The 24,629-nt window shown below is 44.0% G+C and overlaps 2 protein-coding genes across 16 annotated transcripts in view; one reads left to right on the top strand and one right to left on the bottom strand.

The window, feature by feature from the left end:
* LOC114641130 (tripartite motif-containing protein 16-like protein) overlaps positions 1-24,629 on the bottom strand; it is a 353,855-nt gene that overhangs the window by 210,050 nt on the left and 119,176 nt on the right. The gene's annotated exons all lie outside the window — the stretch shown is intronic.
* The window catches only part of LOC114641128 (tripartite motif-containing protein 16-like), a 377,528-nt gene that overhangs the window by 266,533 nt on the left and 86,366 nt on the right, over positions 1-24,629 (top strand). The window contains exons 1-3 of one of the 5 annotated variants that reach the window (XM_028790269.2): positions 13,597-14,222; positions 15,188-15,283; positions 19,600-19,833. The exons of the other annotated variants lie outside the window; for them this stretch is intronic. Coding sequence (XP_028646102.2) covers positions 13,638-14,222; positions 15,188-15,283; positions 19,600-19,833 — 915 coding nt within the window. The 5' untranslated portion in view covers positions 13,597-13,637. Of the gene's footprint in view, positions 1-13,596; positions 14,223-15,187; positions 15,284-19,599; positions 19,834-24,629 lie in introns of those variants that run through there. 5 annotated transcript variants of the gene reach the window in all.

Below are 24,629 nucleotides of genomic sequence, written 5' to 3'. Positions count from 1 at the left end.
GGCCGGCCATCAAAACTGAGCAATCGGGGGAATAGGGCCTTAGTCAGGGAGGTGACCAAGAACCCGATGGTCACTCTGTCAGAGCTCCAGAGGTCTTCTGTGGAGAGAGGAGAACCTTCCAGAAGGACAACCATCTCTGCAGCAATCCACCAATTAGGCCTGTATGGTAGAGTGGCCAGACGGAAGCCACTCCTTAGTAAAAGGCATATTGGCAGCCCGCCTGGAGTTTGCCAAAAGGCACCTGAAGGACTCTCAGACCATGAGAAAGAAAATTTTCTGGTCTGATGAGACAAAGACTGAACTCTTTGGTGTGAATGCCACGTGTCATGTTTGGAGGAAACCAGGCACCGCTCATCACCAGGCCAATACCATCCCTACAGTCAAGCATGGTGGTGGCAGCATCATGCTGTGGGGATGTTTTTCAGCAGCAGGAACTGGGAGACTATTCAGGATAAAGGGAAAGATGACTGCAGCAATGTATAGAGACATCCTGGATGAAAACCTGCTCCAGAGCGCTCTTGATCTCAGACTGGGCGACGGTTCATCTTTCAGCAGGACAACGACCCTAAGCACACAGCCAAGATATCAAAGGAGTGGCTTCAGGACAACTCTGTGAATGTCCTTGAGTGGCCCAGCCAGAGTCCAGACTTGAATCTGATTGAACATCTCTGGAGAGATCTTAAAATGGCTGTGCACCGACACTTCCCATCCAACCTGATGGAGCTTGAGAGGTGCTGCAAAGAGGAATGGGCGAAACTGGCCAAGGATAGGTGTGCCAAGCTTGTGGCATCATATTCAACAAGACTTGAGGCTGTAATTGCTGCCAAAGATGCTTCGACAAAGTATTGAGCAAAGGCTGTGAATACTTATGGACATGGGATTTCTCAGTTTTTTTATTTTTAATAAATTTGTAAAAACCTCAAGTAAACTTTTTTCACGTTGTCATTATGGGGTGTTGTGTGTAGAATTCTGAGGAAAAAAATGAATTTAATCCATTTTGGAATAAGGCTGTAACATAACAAAATGTGGAAAAAGTGATGCGCTGTGAATACTTTCTGGATGCACTGTAAATAAAGTGACACAGTGACATGGAACAAAACGACAAATGAATAAGTAATATCTGTGTATTTGGAATTGCATTGTTTTGTTTTGACAGCATTCATGTTTTAATTCAATAGTGTGAGGTACACTAGAAAATGCACACAGACATACAAATGCACTTTCAGATGAACTAAATATTTTTTGTGATGTCAGTCAGTCATTTTCCAACCCTCTATATCCTAACACAGGGGTCTGCTGGAGCCAATCCAGCCAACATAGGAACAAATCCCAGGCAAGGCACCAGCCCACCGCAGGGCACACACACTAGGAACAATTTAGGATTGCCAATGTACCTAACCTGCATGTCTTTCGACTGTGGGAGGACACCAACACGGCGAGAACATGCAAACTCCATGCAGGGAGGACCCGGGAAGCGAACTCAGGTCTTCTTACTGCAAGGCAGCAACGCTACCACTTCGCCACCGTGCCACCCTTTTTTGTGATGTTTTAATGCAAAATGTGAGTTGTGGACACCAACATTTTGTAAATGTTCAGGGAAAACAAGCATATTCAGTTTGTTTGGGTTGAAATAAGCTATGAGAATAAACGTTAGAAAACATGAGTAAACTCTCGGCCATTTTCATTTTGTAAAAGTAGCACTCAGATGAAAAAAGGTTGGAGACCCCTGATGTACACTATTCAGAGTGGGGTTGATTTATTGGAAAGCGTATGAAGAATTAAGTGGGCCTCAGCCAGGCAGGGGTCTTAGCCCATTACAGGTTAATGTCATGATAAGTGACGATGTCTTTCCTCACACAGGAATAGAGGCAGCTGAATATTGATGTGCTGCCATCTCAACTGGGCACTGGGACATCTCAAGATGCTCCCATGACAGTCAAATCCACTTGGGCCACATCAGGGCAGATATCTTCACACCACACGCTAATTCATTATTCCACATGTCACTGTAGCCCTCAGCCCAAATCTGTTTGTAAAGACTGCACAGCTCAGTCAGTTGAGAGGAGGCAGCAGCCAAAGACTCAGAGCTGCCATCACCACAGCAGAATCAGCCCGTCACCATGACAGACTTCACGTCACAATCGTCCTGATTCCCTCTGCTGATCTTCTCATTAACTGCATTAATCTCATCCTCAATGACATCTTGTGGTGTGTTTTTCACTTTCCTTGTCTTTTTTGTCCTTCATCAGGATGTTCTTTCTGACTGCATCACTGAACAGTAAAAAGGAAAACTCAACTAACAGAAGACAATCCACCAAAAGCTCACTCCTCCATTACCCAAGACATGCCTGATCATTTTATGTCCCACTTACTGAGCACAACAGACCCCAAGACATTGAATGCCTCTTTCTGATTGGCTCCCCTGATTTGTTTCTCTAAATCTTCCCCGAGATCCACCAGACTGTGACTTTGGTGACATCACCTCAGTGACTCCATTAACACAATGTTAACCTGTGTGTCCCTGACAGCCAATCAAATCTCAGGACTTTCATTTGCAGTCATTACTTTCCCCACGTGCCACCTCTCTGTCTGTCTGATTCTCTCTGCCTCTTTGCTTCTCACAGATGATGACAGTGCTATGGTCACATTTTTCTTTTAATCATTTTAAGTCCCTGCAGTGTTATTTTGGGGTTGTTTCTGGTCTGGTTTTGGTCTAAATCTATAACATTTGGGATTGTCAATGCCCAGCAGTTTCCCTTTCAGGGCCATCTTTTGATGTTACTCAGGGCTGGTTTAGATGTGCAAGATATTCACAATTTGTTCACAAATGTTGTTAATTTTATACTTCTTCTTTGTCTCTGTGTTTCTCTTTCTTTGTGTTATTTTCTTCCTTTATTTTTCTTCACCATGTCTCACAGCACCATTGGTCACTCTGAAACTCACAATCTCATCTTTCATTCTCTGATTAACAAAATGTGGTGCCTTTAGATAGACGGATGGATGGATGGATGGATAGATAGATAGATAGATAGATAGATAGATAGATAGATAGATAGATAGATAGATAGATAGATAGATAGATAGATAGATAGATAGATAGATAGATAGATAGATAGATAGATAGATAGATAGATAGATAGATAGATAGATAGATAGATAGATAGATAGATAGACTTTATTAATCCCCAAGAGGAAATTCACATCTCACATCTTTAGGAACAGAGGAATGTGAAATATATGTAAGAGAGTGAGAGAGACAGAGAAAGAAAAGAGTGGAAAAATCAAGAGGACAGAGAAAGGAGAAAATAACAAGCGAGATGAATGAAAGTGGGCCAGAACCTGGGTGACACAGTGACACCCACACAATCACATCAGGAGAGAATATTTAGTGTCAAAGCCAGGATCATCAAATCAATAAGAACACAAAGTCACCTGTAAAAACTCTTCGCCGCTCAAAGGTTCAGACGACTGCAGGAGGAAAACTGGAGCTTCAGGATCTGAAACTGAAATGAGCAGAATGGGGACTGTGAAGATGGCATTTGGTGACATCAGTTCCATTCACTGTGTAGTAATTACTAGAACAGGATGGTTCAAATGTAACACAGAATAATGAACAGCTAAAACAAAAAGTGACCTGCTGAACCCCACTAAAGCACCACTCAGTGCCCATCATACCCATTGGTAGATTTTTTTGGCACATTGGACTCGCTGGCATTTAAAGACTTTTTTGGTAGGCTCACCAGCTCTCACTTTTCTTTCCTGGCTGTTCTTCTTCACCACAGATTGTCTTCAGGTACTCTTAGTCAGAGAAGTCAGACATGAAGTGCTCTCAGCAGGAGAGCCCAACCAGAATGAGCACACCAGTATGTGCAGAGTGCCTATAAAGGCTTTAGTTGTCATGTGTCTGGAGGACTGGGTATTTCTGTCTCTCTGGGACTTTGTGTCCAAGCACAACCTTTCACAGAGTTTGGCTTTCAGTACTATATGAAGAGTAGAGCTGCAGGGTTTCCATGGCTGTCACTGGGGGTCTTTTCACAGGAGTTGCCTTATAATCAGCCATCAGCTGATTGATGAGGCATCTTTTTTGGTCACTTTATATGTGTTGTGACCGCTGCTGCTGGGGGGATGCGACAGCCCTTCACAAACCCCCCCTCTTAGATAGATAGATAGATAGATAGATAGATAGATAGATAGATAGATAGATAGATAGATAGATAGATAGATAGATAGATAGATAGATAGATAGATAGATAGATAGATAGATAGATAGATAGATAGATAGATAGATAGATACTTTATTAATCCCAATGGGAAATTCACATTCTTCAGCAGCAGCATACTGATACAATAAATAATATTAAATTAAAGAATGATAATAATGCAGGTGAAAAAAACAGACAATAACTATGTATAATGTTAAATGTTAATGTTTACCCCCCCCCCCCCCCCCGGATGGAATTGAAGAGTCACATAGTTTGGGGGAGGAACAATCTCCTCAATCTGTCAGTGGAGCAGGACGGTGACAGCAGTCTGTCGCTGAAGCTGCTCTTCTGTCTGGAGATGATACTATTTAGTGGATGCAGTGGATTCTCCATAATTGATAGGAGCCTGCTGAGCGCCCTTCACTCTGCCACAGATGTTAAACTGTCCAGCTCCATGCCAACAATAGAGCTTGCCTTCCTCACCAGTTTGTCCAGACGTGAGGTGTCTTTCCTCTTAATGCTGCCTCCCCAGCACACCACCACGTAGAAGAGGGCGCTCGCCACAACTGTCTGATAGAACATCTGCAGCATCTTATTGCAGATGTTGAAGGACGCCAGCCTTCTAAGGTAGTATAACCGGCTCTGTCCTTTCTTGCACAGCGCATCAGTATTGGCAGTCCAGTCTAATTTATCATCCAGCTGCAAAAAACCTTAAACAGGTTTTCAATGGGAAACAAACACACTCTTATAGCTCCTCTTTGCGGGATCAGCAACTGGCTTACCGGCTGGGCTTTGAACAATTAAAGGGCCGAGCCGCGGTCATCCAGAGGTCTCACTCTCCTGTCTCTCTTCCCCCAAAGTCCCTGTGCTCCAGCTCCTGCTACCGTGACGCTGTACCCCCTTGATGAAGAAGACTTTGTGTTCTTTTGAGCAGGAGTTGGGGCCGATACAACAACAAGATTTATTCATATTGCACATTTTTGTACAAATAATGTAGCTCAAAGTGCTTTACAGGATGAAGAAAGAAAAATGAAAAATATAAAAATAAGATTAGGCAATGTTAAGTAATAAAGAATAAAGTAAGGTCTGATGGACTGGGGGTCAGAAAAAAAAATTCAGACGGCTGGAGAAAAAAATAAAATTTGCAGGGGTTCTGAGGCCACGAGAGACCACCCAGCCAGCACCCTCTAGGTGTTCTACCTAACATCAGTGACCTCAATCAGTCCTCATGGTATTCGGGGTTCTCATGGAAGAACTTGATGATGACGGTCATGTGGACTTCTAGCCTTTAATCCATCAATGTGAGAACATCACAGTGCTTTGATTAGGTGGTGGTGGCACAAAGGGTCCATGTCTTAAATAGGTAATCAATTTAAAAGATGGAAAAATTAAAAAGATGGTTAGAATGAAAACCTACAGCCACTATGGACCTCCAGGAAAGGAATTGGACACCCCTGATATATGATGGTGATGGAAAAGCTTCTCAAAGTGCCAGTACAGGTAAAGAGCTGACATGTGTTAGTGCACTCATTTGGCATCTTGGAAGTGCAGCAGCAGCATCATTAATGGACAGTTTTGGAATTGCCAAAACACACCAAATCCTCCAGGACACTAGAGAGCAGACATGCCTGGCACTGTAAGGGATAAGAAGATTTCAGTTTTGCTCTTTTGGATTTGTAGTGTGATGTGACAGTCAGCTCACCCTCACTTTAATTCACAGAGCTGCAAGATAAAAAACACATGAACATGAAGGCTCATCTAACATTTGCCCAGATCACCTTGAATACCCCAAAAGCCTTTGGTCTAATGTTTTGAGGAGTGAGAAAAGCGCTATATAAATGCAAAAAATTATTATTATTCATGTTCTGTGGACTGATGAGTCAAAAGTAGAACTTTATGGAAGACACAGGTCCCGTTCCATCTGGGGTAAACCTAACACAGCTTTCCACAATAAGAACATCACACCTACAGTCAATCATGGTGGTGGGAGTGTGATGGTGTGGGGATGCTTTACTGTTTCAAGGCCTGGATGACTTACCATAATTGAGGGAAGCTTGAATTCAGCTGTCTGCCAGAAGATACTGAAGAAGAATGTCCGGTCATCAGTCCGTGATCTGAAGCTGGGTGATGTAGCAGAACAAGTGCAAGTCCACCTCTGAATGGCTGAAAAAAAACACAAAATGAAAGTTGTGGGCCACAATTTCTCCACAACGATGCCAATGTCTGATCTCCTGCTGCTGGACCTGTTTGATTGCTCTTGTTTCTACTCAAGGTGGCACAACCAGGTATTAAATTTAGGAGGCAATGACTTTTTCAAATGGGCGATCGAGGTGTTGTTGAACTTTTTTTCCTTCAATAAATCAAAAGAACATTTAAAATAGAGTGATATCTTTGTATTCTACTATATTTGTTTGGAGATCAGAAATGATGAAGTGTTACGAAGAAGCAAAAATAGAGCAAATAAGGAAGGGGACAAATACTTTTTCACTGCACTGTATACTCAAACCTTTGAGAAGTTCAATGAAATAAAAGATAAAAAATGTGCTGGCAAAAGAGATAACCTACATGTTCAGAGTGGACAAATTTGTCCTTCTGAGTTGAGGGGTTCAGATGGGGATGATTGTGTTATTTGGGTTTTCTTATCCATTATATGGTGATGGAAGATGAAGCTCTGTGTGATTCATGTTGTCTCAAATAGGAGCTTTCTAATTGCCAATTTTATCATTTGACTTTATTTGGGCTCCAGCTTGTAGTCTCAATATGAAGAAGTGTTGTTTTGAATATCAATATGAAGAAATGAACCACAATTGAATGTGAAATAAGGTAAACATGACCACCATTCTTCATTCCACAGAGCAGACACTTTGCTCTGAGTTCTCGACTTCACGTATTTTGAACATTAAAACAAATGAAAATGGCAGGGAGAAAATTATTGGGAGTCGTCACAAGTTAAAAGACCCCACTGGACTACTGTGACATCTCAAGCAGACTGATTCCTCTAAAGAGTGTCACTGGGGTCTTCACTCACTCAGTAAAGTCCTCACTCGGCTATGTTGTGTCATTTTGTGCATCACACTGAATTTGGGCACGAGAAAAGATGAGGAAAGGAAGGAGGACACAGCCGGGGTTGGTCAAGATAAAGTCTACAAGAACATCTCCAATAAAGGTCATGTTTCAGTAACCACAGTAGCTAATATGATTGAGATGTTTAAGGTCCATGGGACTGTAGGCAACTTTCCTGGACGTGACCACAAGAGTAAAACTGACACCAGAGGCAGGAGCAGAAGTCTCATCCATAGCTACAAGAAGGGCTTGATGGCAGTTCTCATCTGAAAACAGTGTTTTACAGAACATTGGTTGAGGGTCCCAATAATTGTGTTCATACCGTTTTCATTTATTTTATTGTGTACGCCACTTTTTTATTTTTTTAATACATTTTGGAAAATCTCTAAAACCCCATTTGTCATTCAGGGGCATTGAGTGTTACTTGATGAGGGAAAAAATAAATATAAGCAATTTTACCACAAGGCTGCACACATGAAAAATGTGAAAAAGTGAAGGAGTCTGATGTCTTGTGTCATGACCCTGTATGTTAAAAGAGTCAAAAGAAGAAGAAGATGATTCTTAAACTGAGTGGGCTTCAGTTACCCAGAAGGAAGTCTAACATCTGTGAATCCTGAACTATGTAGAAAGATGAAGAATATATAATGGGAGTTTAACCAAATTATCATGTTAATAACTGGCATTGACATTAGCAGAAGAGGTTGGGAGCATGTGCTGATACGGTGCATTGCTGCATCAACCACATGACAAACCACCTGAATTGAGACCCAAGTGCTGCCATGTAATAGGTGACATCTCAGCACCACATTGGAACAGTCGGAAGTTTTTTTTACGGTGGCTGGAATGCCAATCCTGTCACCAACCCTCAAGTTTCCTCTGTAAATTGGAGGACCTTCTTGTTGGGCTGAATGCAGATTAACGTCATATCCAGGACTAAGCAATTGGATGTTAAGGGCCTTGCTCAAGGGCCCAATGAATTTAAATCACTTCTGGTATTTATGGGATTCCAACCGGGTTGCCAGCACAGATCCCTTGCCACAGAGCTACCACTCCACCAAAATGACAACATCGAACTGACAATTTAATTGATTTATTAATAGCAATCAGTCAGTTCTTCTCATGAACTCCATCCATGCAAGTCTGATAAACTACAGAAGAAAACTTACCATGGGGTGCACAATTTAACTAATAAAAAACACCATCACAGCTAATACAGATGTGGCCAAAAGTTTTGAGAATGACCCAAGTGTTAGTTTTCACAAAGTTTGCCGCTTCAATGTTTTTGTCAGATCTTTCTATGGTATACTGAAGTAGAATTACAAGCATTTCAGAAGTTTCAAAGGCTTTTATTGACATGAAGTTTATGTGCAGGACCTCTGCAATTCACCCTGGCAGGCTGGCAATCAACTTCTGGGCCCAATCCAGACTGATGGCAGCACCATCCATCCATCCATTTTCCAACCCGCTGAATCTGAACACAGGGTCACGGGGGTCTGCTGGAGCCAATCCCAGCCAACACAGGGCGCAAGGCAGGGAGCAATCCCGGGCAGGGCGTCAACCCACCGCAGCGATGGCAGCCCATTCTTGAATAAAAAATGCTTGGAGTTTGTCAGAATTTGTGGCTTTTTGCTTGTCCACCCACCACTTGAGGATTGTCCACAAGTTCTCAATGACATTCCATCATACTGGAAAAAGGCATTATTGGTCACCCTACTATTCTTGGACGTTTGGGAGAAGTTGCTCTCGAAGGACATTTTGGTCCCATTCTTTATTCACGGCTCAGGATTGGGGCACCACCAGTGCAGAGCTTGCTCAGGAATGGCAGCAGGCAGGTATGAGTGAGGTGAAGACTTTTAAAGGATGGCCTGGTGGGTGTCAAGAAGGTCAGCAAAGAAGCCAAGAAAAACATCAGGGACAGACTGATATTCTGCAAAAGGTACAGAGATTGGGCTACTACGGACTGCTGGGGGAAAGTCATTTCTCTGATGAATCCCCTTTCCGATTCTTTGAGGCATATGGAAAAAAGAAAAGGTGAGAGGCGCTACCATCAGTCCTGTGTCATGCCAACAGTAAAGCATCCTGACACCATTCATGTCACGTGCGGGGTTGCTTCCTAGCAAAGGCAACGGGCTCACTCACATTTTTTCCTAAGAACCCACCCCTGAATAAAGGATGGGACCAAAACATCCTCTGAGAACAACTTCTCCCAACTATCGAAGAACAGCTTGGTGACCAACAATGAACAATCTGGCATGATGGAGCACCAGACCATAAGGCAAAAGTGAGAACTAAGTGGCTTGGGGAACAAAACATTGAAATCTGGTGTCCATGGCCAGGAAACTTCCCATACCTTAATCCCATTGAGAACTTGTGGTCAATCCTCAAGAGTTGGACAAACAAAAACCCACAAATTCTGGTTATGCAAGGATGGGCAGCTGCCATCAGTCAGGATTTGGACCAGAAGTTGATTGCCAGCCTGCCAGTGCGAATTGCAGAGGTCTTGAAAAAGAAAGAAGGGCCAACACAGAAAATATTAACTCTTTGCAAAAGTAATGTAATTGTCAGTAAAAGTCTCTGAAACTTATGAAACGCTTGTATACCAGAGAAACATCTGAGAAAAAGATCTAAAAACCAACACTTGGGTCCTTCTCAAAACATTTGGCCACGACTGTAGAATAATCTGTTTAACAGCATTGAGTCTGTCTAATGTGAACTTCAGTATCCATATGGTAAACCGGATGGCATGGACGCAGGTACACGGCGATGGGACCATGAGACGTACTGCGCAGGCGCGTACGGCGCACGTCTCATAAACCGCAATCAAAGTCGTATCCACCGCGAACGAAGGACTCACGGCCCAAAAACGAAACAGCTCAACTGACGTGAATGAGAAATGAAGCAACAAGGCGCCCATAGCTAACGACTACCGACACAGCCACGCCAAAAAGAGGATTCTGCGCTGCAGCCCAGATTCAAACGGAAGAGGCTACGGCAGCCCCACAGGTCCACAAAGATAGTACGAAGGGCGCAGGCGTCACCGCCATATTGTGAGTGGCACTATTGCGGGGTGAAGTTAGGAGTAATGTGCTGCTTGGGATTTTACAAACCGCTGAACTCTTTACACCGAATTCAAACACAATGCAGCTCAACGATACAAACACGAGCCCACCTGGATAAGATCAATGAACGCAGGCGCCTACAACGTGCGTCTGAAACTGCGAAAGAAAAGCAGGCACGGGTTCAAAACGAACGAGCTTGACTGACGGATATACAAACATGAGCCCGGCTGGATACAATCAATGAACGCAGGCGCCTACAACGCGCGTCTGAAATGCCGCAAGCAGAGCGGGCACGGCTCCAAGACGAACGAGCTCGACTAATGTATTTCAGGATACCCAACGCCAGGGGTAGGCAAGCGAAGCGAGCAGGGGGCAGAGCCCCCCTTGTGTAATAAATAGACAGGATATACTGAAATAAATTGAACTTTAGCAGACACCCTGAGGCAGTTCATCTCTTCTTTTGCTGATCATTGTATTACCACACTGTGATCATCATTGTGGCAGCACCACATAAACGCTCTCTGATTTGCTTTTGTCTCTTAGCCGTCCTCAGTGTTAATTAACCCTGTTGCTGCCCAAGCACCCTTAATATGGTGGTAGGAGGGAAACAAACAGGCACATTAGGCAGACAGTCGTAAAGAAGACCTTTGGGGGCTCGGTGGAATGTTGCTGTGGTTTCCATGGGTTGTAATGGAAAAGGGGCATCAGGATACAGTAATAAAAAGGAGAGAAAAAGAAGAAAGATAAAGGTTTTCGACAGCAACTGATAAACATTGACTGTCTACGGCCAGAGAAAGGATCACCTCGCTTGCTTATGGACGAGGCCACCTCGAAGACTTTGCTGGACGACCCACTCTGAAGTAGAAACAAAGGGGACAGTCAGGAAAAATTAACGTGGGTGAGCTAAGAGCGATCCTTGCTTATGTGGGTTAGCACGTTTGGAGTCTCTGGGGAAAAGAGAACACGGAAAATGGACTTGTGTTATCATAAGTGCCTGGAAACTGCCTGGACTTTGGGGTTTGTCTGGGGCGAAGGGTTATCAGGTGGACACCGGCGGTGAAGGATGCCGTCAAGCTGAAGAAGGAGTCCTACAGGACCCTTTTGTCCTGTGGGACCCTGGAGGCAGCTGATAGGTACCGGTAGGCCAAGCGGAATGCGGCTTTGATGGTTGCTGAGGCAAAAACTCGGGCGTGGGAGGAGTTTGTGGAGGCCATGGAGAACGACTTTCGGACGGCTTCGAGGAGATTTTGGTCCACCATCCGGTGTCTCAGGAAGGGGAAGCAGTGCAGTGTCAACACTGTATATGGTGGGGATGGTGCGCTGCTGACCTCGACTCGGGACGTTGTGGGTCGGTGGGGGGAGTACTTCGAAGACCTCCTCAATCCCATTAACATGCCTTCCAATGAGGAAGCAGAGCCTGGGGACTCAGAGGTGGGACTGAGGTCACCGAGGTGGTCAAAAAACTCCTAGGTGGCAGGGCCCCGGAGGTGGATGAGATACGCCCGGAGTTCCTCAAGGCTCTGGATGTTGTAGGACTGTCTTGGCTGACACGCCTCTGCAACATCGCATGGACATCAGGGACAGTGCCTCTGGATTGGCAGACCGGGGTGGTGGTCCCCCTCTTTAAGAAGGGGGATCGGAGGGTGTGTTCCAACTACAGAGGGATCACACTCCTCAGCCTCCCTGGAAAAGTCTATTCAGGGGTCCTGGAGAGGAGGGTCCGTCGGATAGTCGAGCCTCGGATTCAGGAGGAACAGTGTGGTTTTCGTCCTGGTCGCGGAACAGTGGACCAGCTCTATACCCTTAGCAGAGTCCTGGAGGGTGCATGGAGTTTGCCCAACCAGTCTACATGTGTTTTGTGGACTTGGAAAAGGCATTCGACCGTGTCCCTCGGGGAATCCTGTGGGGGGTACTCCGAGAGTATGGGGTACCGGCCCCCTTGATAAGGGCTGTTCGGTCCCTGTACGATCGGTGCCAGAGCCTGGTCCGCATTGCCGGCAGTAAGTCGAACCCGTTTCCAGTGAGAGTTGGACTCCGCCAGGGCTGCCCTTTGTCACCGATTCTGTTCATAACTTTTATGGACAGAATTTCTAGGCGCAGCCAGGGTGTTGAGGGGGTCACTGCTTTTTGCAGATGATGTTGTCCTGTTTGCTTCATTAGGCCGTGATCTTCAGCTCTCTCTGGATCGGTTCGCAGCCGAGTGTGAAGCGGCTGGGATGAGAATCAGCACCTCCAAATCCGAGACCATGGTCCTCAGCCGGAAAAGGGTGGTGTGCCCTCTCAGGGTTGGTAGCGAGATCCTGCCCCAAGTGGAGGAGTTCAAGTATCTCGGGGTCTTGTTCACGAGTGAGGGAAGAATGGAGCATGAGATCGACAGGCGGATCGGTGCGGCATCCGCAGTAATGTACGCTCCTACCCTCATCTATGGTCATGAGCTATGGGTAGTGACCGAAAGAACGAGATCGCGAATACAAGTGGCTGAAATGAGTTTCCTCCGCAGGGTGTCTGGGCTTTCCCTTAAAGATAGGGTGAGAAACTCAGTCATCCGGGAGGGGCTCAGGAGGAGTCAGATGAGATGGCTCGGGCATCTGATCAGGATGCCTCCTGAACGCCTCCCTGGTGAGGTGTAACGGGCACGTCCAACCGGGAGGAGGCTCCGAGGAAGACCCAGGACACGCTGGAGGGACTAAGTCTCTCGACTGGCCTGGGAAAGCCTTGGGATTCTCCCGGAAGAGCTAGAAGAAGTGGCCGGGGAGAGGGAAGTCTGGGCATCTCTGCTCAAGCTGCTGCCCCCGCGACCCGACCACGGATAAGCGGGAGCCAATGGATGGATGGATGGGTGAATGAAGGGTTATCACATAATGTATTTGTGGGGATGTGAGGGATGGAGGTGCATTCACGAATTTGGTTGCTGCCATTTATGTTTGTATATTTTCTTATAAGATTGATTTAATACAGTTATTTTCACCTTGTCTATTTCTCACGGTTATTTTGTTGATATTGTGTAAGTTATATTATTTATCATATCAGTATTGCAGGAAGGGGTCCGAGGGCTATTTGAGGTTGACCTGCTATCCTAAAGGTGGTGACGTATAGCAATATTGGCCAGGAAAGGTCAAAGCGTTACAGCATCTCACATTAATTGTTCATCCCAATGTTTGTCCCCTCAGATGTGCTGTCAGATTTCACTTTTTAATTTCCTCCTCCTCCTTCTTCCTACTAAGTAAAGACAAACTTTCACTTTCATTTCTTCACAAGTCTCCACCTTGATTTTCTTACTGTTTCTCTCTGACTGCTTTTCCTGCTACACACAATGGCAGAATCCAGGCTCTTAGCATTTGAGGATGAGTTGATCTGCTCACTGTGTTTGGACACCCTGACTGACCTCGTGTCACTGCATTGTGGTCACAGTTTTTGTCTGAAGTGTCTCACAGACTGTTGGGATCACAGCCAAGTGTACTGCTGTCCACAGTGCAAGAGGACCTTCACCACCAGACCTGAACTGCATGTAAAGACTGGGCTGAGTGAAGTTGTCAAAAAATTGAAGAAGGTGGAACTCTGTCCTCCTCCTCCTCCGGCTCAGAATTATGTTGGCCCTGGAGACGTGGAGTGTGATGCCTGCATTGAGAAGAAGTTTAGAGCAGTGAAGTCCTGTCTGACCTGTATGGCCTCTTTCTGTCAGACTCACCTGCAGCCTCACGTTGAAGAAGACGCCTGGAAAGGACACAAGCTGGTTGACCCAGACGCAAATCTAAAGGAGAAACTTTGTGCAAAACATCAGAAAAGTTTCGAAATATTTTGTAAAACTGATGAGACTTGTATCTGCATGATGTGTGTGGTGACCGGACACAATGGCCATAAAATGGTCGAGCTGGAGATGGAAAGAGAAGAAAAACAGGTGAGTGGGGTTTAGTGGTGGGCAAACTACAGCTCTCAGGCCTAATGCAGACCTAAACAACCATTACTGTAAAATTACTGGGATAATGACCAAAAGATAAAGTAAGCAGGACCCGAAAAGAGTATATAGAATTATACTCATTATATTTTAAAGATAAAAGCAGAAATTATAGAATGGAGTAATGCACGTAAAACAAAACTATTACACAAAAAGTAAACATATGGAAAATTAGAATGTTTCCCCCCTAAATATTAATTATATAGACCCACATTTAATATCCCACATGTAATATAACATAATAAAACTCAAAAATAAGTGTTCTATACATGTCAATGGTGATACACCTCCAGGGCTACAGCCGATAACAGCATTCACAATCTGAGCCTGCACACGGTTCATATCGGAGGTAACACAAATGTGTGTGATGAGCAATTTTAAGCAGAATTAGATCATACTTTACACAAAGGGATTAGTTATTATTATGGATGTGACAGACTCCTTCACCCACGATGACTTTGTGTTCATGTTACAGCAGTTTATGGGCATTTTGTAAAGTTTAAGCACGGGCAGTTTAAGCTTCTTAGGGTTACACGGTTAGGCAGAGGCTGCGTAGTTTGAAGCCTGGTGCCCTGGTCACCGATTCACCTGAGGCTGACTTCAATTGAAAGGCTCTACCATCAGATTATCTCGCGGTGAACTCTCTAACCAACCCTGATGAACACCGGACCTTTTCTTTAAATCCTAATCACCACTAGATAGCACTTAGCCCTCAGAAGGTGAGGTAAAGCTGACATTTTTTTAAGATATTGTTAAATCAAATCTCTGTGAGTCACATACTGTGACAATAAAATGATAAGTGACAGAAAAAATAAGCTGTATCATAAAATGTAAAATAAATTGCTAGAAAAATGTCAGGACTGAAAGAGAACAGGAAATCAAAAAGTGAATTCTGTGTTTAAAAACAGAAACAGCTGGGGGTGACGATGAGTGAAATCAGAATGAAACTTGTGGAGAAGGAGAAGACACTGGAGGAGACGAGGAGGGCGATGGAGCAGATGAAGGTGAGTGGAGTGGAGACCACACTTTGTAATGTTTTAATGTTCTAGTTAGAATAAAACTAGAAGAGTTGGCAGCTTCCCTAGTAGGGACAGGAAAAGGGAAATGGAGAGCAGATGATGTTTAATTGTGTCCTTCACAGCATTTCACTCTTGATGGTATTTCCTGTTTTGTTCCTTAGTGATTCAGACAGTATGACCCTCATGTCTTTTAGATTTTCCACCACACGTTTCATTTTCTCCCCCAACGTTAACTTGTACTGCAGGTTGTTACTGATATTCTGAATTTGCTCAGTGGTCATAATGTTCCTTAATGGCCTTTTCCCATCCATTTTCGAGTTACAACTTTATTTAATTTTATAGCTTAAGCTATCTGCCATACATTTCTTCCAAAGTCTTATACATTTTGGCTTGTGTATCTTAATGGATTTTTTTTTCCTTTCGTTTTGGCACATTTCTGATGCTTTGAAGCATTCTAAAAATTATTCCCCTAATAAAACTTTGTTTAAACTTAGTTGGAGTTCTTCTTCTTCTTTCGACTGCTCCCATTAGGGGTTGCCATAGCAGATCATCTTCTTCCATATCTTTCTGTCCTCGTTATCTTGTTCTGTGACACCCATCACCTGCATGTCCTCTCTCACCACATCCATAAACCTTCTCTTAGGCCTTCCTCTTCTCCTCTTACCTGGAAGCTCTATCCTTAGCACCCTTCTCCCAATATACCCAACATCTCTCCTCTGCACATGTCCAAACTAACGCAATCTCGCCTCTCTGACTTTGTCTCCCAACCATCCATCTTGAGCTGACCCTCTAATGTCCTCATTTATAATCCTATCCATCCTCGTCACACCCAATGCAAATCTTAGCATCTTAAACTCTGCTACCTTCAGATCTGTTTCCTGCTTTCTGGTCAGTGCCACCGTCTCCAACCCATATAACATAGCTGGTCTCACTAGCGTCCTGTAGACCTTCCCTTTTTTTTCTGTGTTTGGACAGGTTGATGTGTTGTCTGCTGTGTACGGGGGGGACTGGTTATCACAATATATAATATAAGACCTATCATGCCAAGCTGTGTAGGTGTTAATTTCCAGTGCCTTCATGCTATGAAGAACAAGCACTTCCACTGGTGTCTGACCGTAAGATACTTCAGTACAACAGTAACACTCGGTCCCCACAAAGACTGGAGCTCCTCCTGCGGCAACCCTCATATGAAAAAGAAGAGCAGGAGAAGAAGGGAATTTATATATATATATATAAAATTAAATTAAGGAACACTTTTTAATCTGTGTACAGCATCAACTCAATGAAACATGTGGGCTATTGATCTGCTCAGTTAAGTAGCAAAGGGGCTTGTTAATCGGTTTCAGCTGCTTTGGTGCACTACAGGGGCAACAATGAGATGACCCCCAAAACAGGAATGAATGGTTTAACAGGTGGAGGGAGGCCACTTACATTTTTCCCTCCTCATCTGTTTTGTCACTCGTTTTGCATTTGGCTATGGTCAGTGTCACTACTGGTAGCATGAGGCCATACCTGGACCCTAAAGAGGTGGCACAGGTAGTCCAACTTCTTGAGGATGGCAGGCACATCAATACGTGTCATTGCCAGAAGGTATGCTGTGTCTTCCAGTACAGTCTCAAGGTCATGGGGGAGATTCCAAGAGACAGGCAGTTACTCTAGGAAAGCTGGACAGAGCCTCTCGTAGAAGGTCCTTAACCCATCAGCAGGACCCACCGGTATCTGCTCCTTTGGGCAATGAGGAACAGGATGAGCACTGCCAGAGCCTACAAAATGACCTCCAGCAGGCAGGCCAATGGTGTGAATGTCTCTGATCAAACAATCAGAAACAGACTTCAGGAGGGTGGCCTGAGGGCCCGACATCCTCAAGTGGGCACCGTGGAGCTCGATTGGCATTTTCCATAGAATACCAGAATTGGCAGGTCCACCACTGGTGGGCGCCCTGTGCTTTTTACAGATGACAGCAGGTTCACCCTGAGCACATGTGACAGATGTGAAAGGGTCTGGAGAAGCCATGGGGAACATTATGCGGCCTGTAACATCATTCAGCATGACCGGTTTGGTGGTAGGTCAGTGATGGCGTATCTGGGGAGGCATTTCCATGGAGGGATGCACAGACCTCTACAGGTTAGACAATGGCACCACAGGACTGCCATTGGGTATTGGGATGAAATCCTTGGACCCATTGTCAGACCCTATGCTGGTTCCTCCTGGTGCACGACAATGCCCAGCCAGCCTCATATGGTGAGAGGATGAAGAAGGTGATACCATTGACTGGCCTCCACGCTCACTCGCCTGACCTCAATCCAATAGAACACCTCTGGGTGGGACATTATGTTTGGATCCATCTGAAGCCTCAGACTATCCAGGAGCTCAGTGATGCCCTGGTCCAGATCTGGGAGGAGATCCCAAAGGACACCATCCATCATTTCATTAGAACGTTGTTAGGCATTCATACAAGCACGTGGGTTTGGGGGCATACAAACTACTGAGTACGATTTGGAGTTACTGCAATGAAATTCCGGCAAAATGGATTCGCCTGTCTGCCTGCCACATCATTTTGTTCCCTTGATTTTCGGGGTGTCTTTGAATTCAGCCCTCTCTCTGTCGGTTGGTCATTTTCATTTCAATCCTTTCGTTCCTAACACGTTACCATATCAGTCAGTAGCAGTAGAGATAGTCAGCAGGATTCTTTTTTCCCATTAAGATCTGATGTGTTTTCAGAGCATTCTTTTAATTTTTTTAATTGTAAAATTAAATAAGCTGTTGTATTATCCTTGAACCTTTTGTGAAAGTGTTTACTTGATCTTTGGACTTCAGGCTTCATACATTGTATAGTTTATGCCTACATGTTGTCATTTACCACTAAAATATGAAAAACGTTTCTGTTTTAAAAATGTGTTTACACAGATTACTGTAGAAATGGAACACACATGAGCTGTGTGTGTTCCAAATAGCGATCTATTATTTACACTCTAAAACTCCAGCACTTCAGTCACTCCCAGATAATCAAATAAGGCATGAGCTGGGAAAACTTAGTGAACGTTCTGCGACTGTGGGGGATGAAATAGCCGGCTGCTTGCTGCTCGTGTTAATCAGCACATTTAGAAGACAAAAGAGAGCTGAGAACGGTTTTAAGGTGGGCTGCATCTACGAGTTTTTTCGTAGACTCTGGTAATTCTACTGTTAAAAACAACGAAGTTAAAACCATGGCTGGGAGCTGTCCTTTTTACCTCAAAGCCTGGTGAAATCTTTTACTGGTGACTCCCCTGCTTCTCCCATTCAGGCTATGCACCAGGGGAGCCACTCTACCTGCAGCTGACCTTCATTCATTCTGCCTTCTGGTCAGGAGGCTTCCGATCCCTGGCTTCGGTTCAGCTCTCTCCAGACCGAGACTTGTGTTCCCCAGCATCCAGGACGCTCATGCTGGGGAATCCACCTCCCAAGCCTCCCGACTCCCGCTGTCTTCCGCGGCGAGCCATCCTTCTTCCAGTCACTCCTACTCCTCACAAAATGATAAGCGGGAGCGACCACAATCGACTGCCCTAGGTGTCGGCCTAACACCCCGCTAGGGCTCACTGTCCAGCTGCCTGTGAGCCTGCACTCACTTTCTCGCTCGCTCACACCAGCTATCCTCTCTCTGCTTCCTACCTTCCAGTCTTTTCTTCTCTCTTTCTTCCTTTTTCTCCCCTAGCCACCTCGTGCTTCTATTTATCATGGGGATGTGGATCAGATGTGGCAATTAGCAGCTCCCAGGAACAATTATGGATGCAGATGACTTCTAACCTGTGCACTTAACCTTGGATCGCCCGCATCATGAATTCCCCGGGAACCGATCTGCCACACTACCACGCCCCCTTTCTAAGCCGCGATGGCGGCGATTATTTATTTAAAAAGTGGCCTTTTAGATGTGAGTTGTGGACCCGCTACACAACACTGACACACCTATGGCAATGTTCGCCTGAGAGGACCGTCACTTACCTTTCCTTGAGGTACAAACTAGATTACAGCGCACTGTGACTGCAACCGCTACAGCCGCTCCTGGTCCCCGTCACACAAAGACAGTCTGGCGGCTAGCCTACCGTGGATTCTTGGCAAACTGGTGGCCACAGCATGCAGCTACAGATGTTTTGTGTTGATATCTGTGTGAAACCTTTGCTTTGTGTGCTTTTCAGAAAACTGTGCCATTTGGAAATAACATGCAACCCTCAAAGAGTTAATAACGCCTAAATACAAATAAACACGCCTTTGACAGAAAATTATTCTTAGGTGACTTAATTTAATATCTTTCTCCACCCTATCAGATTTCATGGAAAAGAGAAGTAGAAAAAAATGAAAAGAGCTTCGCCGATTTAATTCACTGCATGAAAGAAACCCGCAGGAAAGTGATTGAGAGGATCAGAGAACAAGAGAAGAAAGAAGTGGAGAAAGCTCAAGGAGTCCTGAAGCAACTAGAGAAGGACATGGAGGAGCTGAAGAGGAGAGATGCTGAGTTGAAGAAGTTTGCAGAGATCAAGGACAACGTCCAGTTCCTGAAGGTGAGAGTGACACTTCACAGGTAAGAATCTGATCAGGCTGGAGTCAAAAGATCTGAGGAGAATTTACAACATAAAAGGAATAGAATATCTTATTTTACAAAGTAACTTGTGTCCTGTATGTACAGTTCATTGTGTGGAGAACTAAATTTCAATGCAATTTACTATTAACCAGGTTCAATTTAAAAGACAACATCTAATAAATGATGAAATAAGCTCTCTTCATATCTTTAAACCCTTCTGTCATGTCACCCCCTCATGTCTCCATCCTTAAACTGATGAGATTCAAATCCTTCAGTATTTCCTCACAGCTCAAACCCCACAGTTTCGTCCATCTTGTCTATTTTTTTGTTATATTATTTTTATAATATTGAGATTAAGCCACCACACAGAATTCTGGATTTTGTATTCACAAGTCCTTCTTGATACACCACATGGTCAAAGGTAGGTGAAGTGCCCTCCAATTGTGGGTTCAGTTACTTCAGCAACATCCAATGCTAGCAGGTCCACACAGCCCTGGAATCTCTGTAGACTAACACTGGTTGTAGAATGGGGTGTACTGAAGAGCGCGTGACTTTCAGCATGCCGCTGTCATTGGAAGCCATCTTTCCAACTAGTCAGTTGGTTACATTTTAGGCTCAGACATATAGGCCACACAAGCTGCAGATGGAGAGAGTGCTCAACAATAACATTTATATAGATAGATAGATAGATAGATAGATAGATAGATAGATAGATAGATAGATAGATAGATAGATAGATAGATAGATAGATAGATAGATAGATAGATAGATAGATAGATAGATAGATAGATAGATAGATAGATAGATAGATAGATAGATAGATAGATAGATAGATAGATACTTTATTAATCCCAAAGGGAAATTCACATTCTCCAGCAGCAGCATATTGATACAAAAAAAATATATTAAATTAAAGATTGATAATAATGCAGGTAAAAAAACAGACAATAACTTTGCATAATTTTAATGTTTACCCCCCGGGTTGAATTGAAGAGTCGCATAGTTTGGGGGAGGAACAATCTCCTCAGTCTGTCAGTGGAGCAGGACAGTGACAGCAGCATATAGCGCATTTTCATACAAACAATTTATCTCAAGGTGCTTTACAAGACAACAAAAAGAAAGTTATATGAAGCAAAAAAAAAAAGATTAAACAATAATAGAAAAGAAAAGTAACAAAGAAAAGGGTATGGTCAGATGATCAGGAGGACAGAAAAAACAAACAAACAAACAAATTAAAACTCTACTTAAGCTGAAAAAACAAAATCTGCAGGGGTTCCAAGGCCAAAAAGACCACCCAGCCTCAACTGGCCATTCTATCTAACATGAATGTTCTTAAATCAGTCCTCATTGTTTTCAGGCTTCACATGATGGGATTTGATGAAGATGGTCTCTTGGACAGTGTCACAGGTGCCTTGATCAGGTGGTGGTGGTGCAGATTGTCACCACAGAAGAAACCGAAAAGAAAGCAGAGAATAACAGAGATTAGTACAGATGCGGATCCGTGAAGAATATGATAATTCTATGCCCATATAGTCTATTAAGAACACAACTGAAAAATAGCCGTGAAAAAGCCAAATTAAAATGATGGGGTTTTAGCCATTTTCAAAAATGTTCCACAGTATTAGCCTGGTGAATTTCTATTGATAAAGTATTCTAGATGTAGGATGCATAACAGCAAAAGGCCGCCCCACAACTTCTTTTAAGTTTGGCTCTTGGAATTATAAGCAGACCACCATTTGAAAATCTAAGGTTAAGACTTGATGTGTAGGAGGACAGAAATTCCCAAATATAGGACGGGGCAAAATTATTTAAGGCTTTGTGAACTATTAGTAGAATTTTAAAGTCAATTCTAAATGACATCTGTAACCAATGTAGCAACACTGTAACTGATGAAATGTGCTCACATTTTCTTTTCTGACTTAACCCTTAAACTGCCACATGCTGTGGACGCCTAATACTTTTTTGCTGCACTTTTTAAGAAAATGTCACAATTCACCAGTGGCGGACCGTGCATTTCACATCTAGGCCTTCAGTAGTGCTCCGTCTGAATCAACCCGCCCCTCAAAAACTAATTTATGGTTATAAAAACCATCTTAATATGCAGAAATACAGTATAAAGAGCCGTTGCATCGCAGATAGATAACTCCTGTAGCCACAATAAATGCCTTTATTGAACAGACAAACCAGGGGTGAACAAGTTCCTTTCTACTGCAGCTACAGCCCACGACACACATAAAAAACATCAATAATAACTCATAAACTTGCAATATTATTTAGGAAAATTGCAACATTTTACTCACCAAAAATTCGGATTATTTGTAAACAAAATCCATCCTCCTCTCTTTCCTCAAAAGCAGTTCAATTACTCTGTCATACAGATTATCCATGCGCTTCAGTTCCATCACGAAGTCCCTTTCTATCGCCATCGAAGGTAATGCTGAAAGTCGAACCTGCTCTGTCGTATTTCTGGCATAAGTTTTAATTTGCTTTAGGGCTGAAAATATCCTCTCGACAGAAGCAGTGGACACGGGAATGCTCACCGCCAAACATACCAATGTGTACAGCTGCCCAATGATGCTCTCATTCAGATTTTTCTGATGAAGGAAGTCAAGGAGATCAGTGGGAGATTTTCCTGCAAAATCATCCATGGCATACATTACAGTCAGTTCTGTTTTTAGCTGAGACAGATCAAAAAGTGCTCCGTGGCTCTGTGTTAAACTGGAGAAGGCAACATGCGGGACATTTTTCTTGTATTCCCGAAACTTCTGGGGGTCGAGGAGCGTGACAAACATCAGTTTTTCGTGGTCTTGAAATCTGGTCTGTGTCTGGAAAATAATATTGTCCAGAATCCTGCCATGGAGTTGGCGGTAGTGCGCGTGAGGATCTTGCACTTGACCTCTTTGTGCTCTCAGAGCGCCTGTGGTGCATTCAGTGACCTCGTAGAGTTCCTCATATCAGCTTCTATCTCGCTCAACAGTGTCACAGAACTCCTTTACCCTAGCCAGACAAAACCGCACATCCAGTTTTTTGTCCTGTAGTATTGAAAAGAGCACGTCTGAATACTCAAAAATGCCATTGAATGTGTGAAGCAAAAAACAAAACTCAAAATCATCCAGACGTGCTTTAAATCCATCAGCACAGCACACTGTGTCCTCATCATACTCGTCATGATGCTCCAGAATGTGATGAAACAGTTTCTTTAGAGCATCTCTCTTCTCTATCGAATAGAGATAATATCCTCTCTAGGGCCCTCTAGCAGGCATACGGCAACGTCACCGTATTCAGACACATTGATTGGATAGAGTCAACTCAAAATCTGATTGGTTGAAGCAACAGTTTAATCAACATTTACTTTGTGTTGAGGGCCTGCAGAACGGATTGTGAAGGCCTCTGGGCAGACATCTTTGACTTTGACCCTGCCTGGCAACAAATGATGGCTGAAATGTGATTGGTTAAATGCTTTAATACGAAAATACATGTCTGGAAGCAGCACAGCCATCGGAAAAGCTATGAAAGGAAGCGGACAGACTATTTGGAATTATTTAATAAGTATTCATGGACAAAATATAATTAACATCAGTTTGTGATTCAGATATTTTTTTTAGGTCATCAGAGAAGGCCTTGCAGGCCCTGATGGTCCGCCACTGCAATTCACCAAGAAAATGTGAAATTTAAATGGAACACATATTTTTTTAATGCAAAGAGAATCACAATTACTGCAATACTTATAATTTTGCACACTGCCAATGAACTGTAAAAACTATAAAAAAAACTACTGCAGCAATCATTTCTTATATGTACAAGGTGCAACTGACGCCATTGATGAAATTTAGTAAATCACCGAGTCAACTGAGCTTGAACTGGCTACACACAGAGGCCAACGCTGATGCCTACAGCTAGTCTGGTGCAGTGGCTAAATCCCAGGGACAGTGATGCTGATTCACTAGGGGGTGGCAGTGGTCATGAGCTGGCCGCTCAATGAATGTACAGCACTGACTGAACAGCTCCAGTGTGCTGGCAAATTGCACTGGGAACTGACTATAGCTGATTGTTGCGTTCGACGAATGTACATCGCTGAATAGACTTGGCTCCAGCGTGCTGGCAAATTACATTGGAAACCAATTATAGCTGGTTGCATCAGTTTAAGGGTTATAATTCTGGCTGTTGCAGGTCAGGTCAGATCAGGGTGGGGAGCATACACTGGTAGAGCACGTTGCCACACCCACCATACGACGAAAAAGGGATCCTGGTTGACAAAAATTCTCCAGAGAGAATGGATGGCACCCATGTCTCACAAACGGGGAGCACCAGGACTCTAAAGACTTGGACCTTCGTCCTTTTGTGTAGATATTGGAAGCGCTGCACACCCCATTCCTGCAACCTCATGACACCCCATGCTCTCCCAATCTGTCTTCTTACTTCATAGGAAGAGTCGCCAGACACATGAATGTCACTGCCGAGGTAAGTAAACCTCTCGATGAGGTTGACACTCTCTCTGCAGACAGACACGCTGCTGATGGCAGTGCCCAAGAGGTCATTAAAGGCCTGGCTCTTGGTTTTTATTAGTATACTCACAAGCCCAGACACTCAGAGTCCTCACTCAGTCTCTCCATAGCCCCAATCAGAGCCTCCATTGACTATTTGAAGATCACAGCATCGTTATCAGATGTTGGTGAAGAAAGATTCACTGATCTTGGCTGCTGCATTCTGTACTTACTACAACCGACTTATGTCTTTCTTGGGTTGTCCTGTTAGGAGTGCATAACAGTAATCTAG

This window comes from Erpetoichthys calabaricus, chromosome 4 (assembly GCF_900747795.2).
Source record: "Erpetoichthys calabaricus chromosome 4, fErpCal1.3, whole genome shotgun sequence".
Lineage (NCBI taxonomy): Eukaryota > Metazoa > Chordata > Cladistia > Polypteriformes > Polypteridae > Erpetoichthys > Erpetoichthys calabaricus.
The sequence above is the reverse complement of the archived record's forward strand: the minus strand, read 5'-3'. Positions and strand labels throughout refer to the sequence as shown.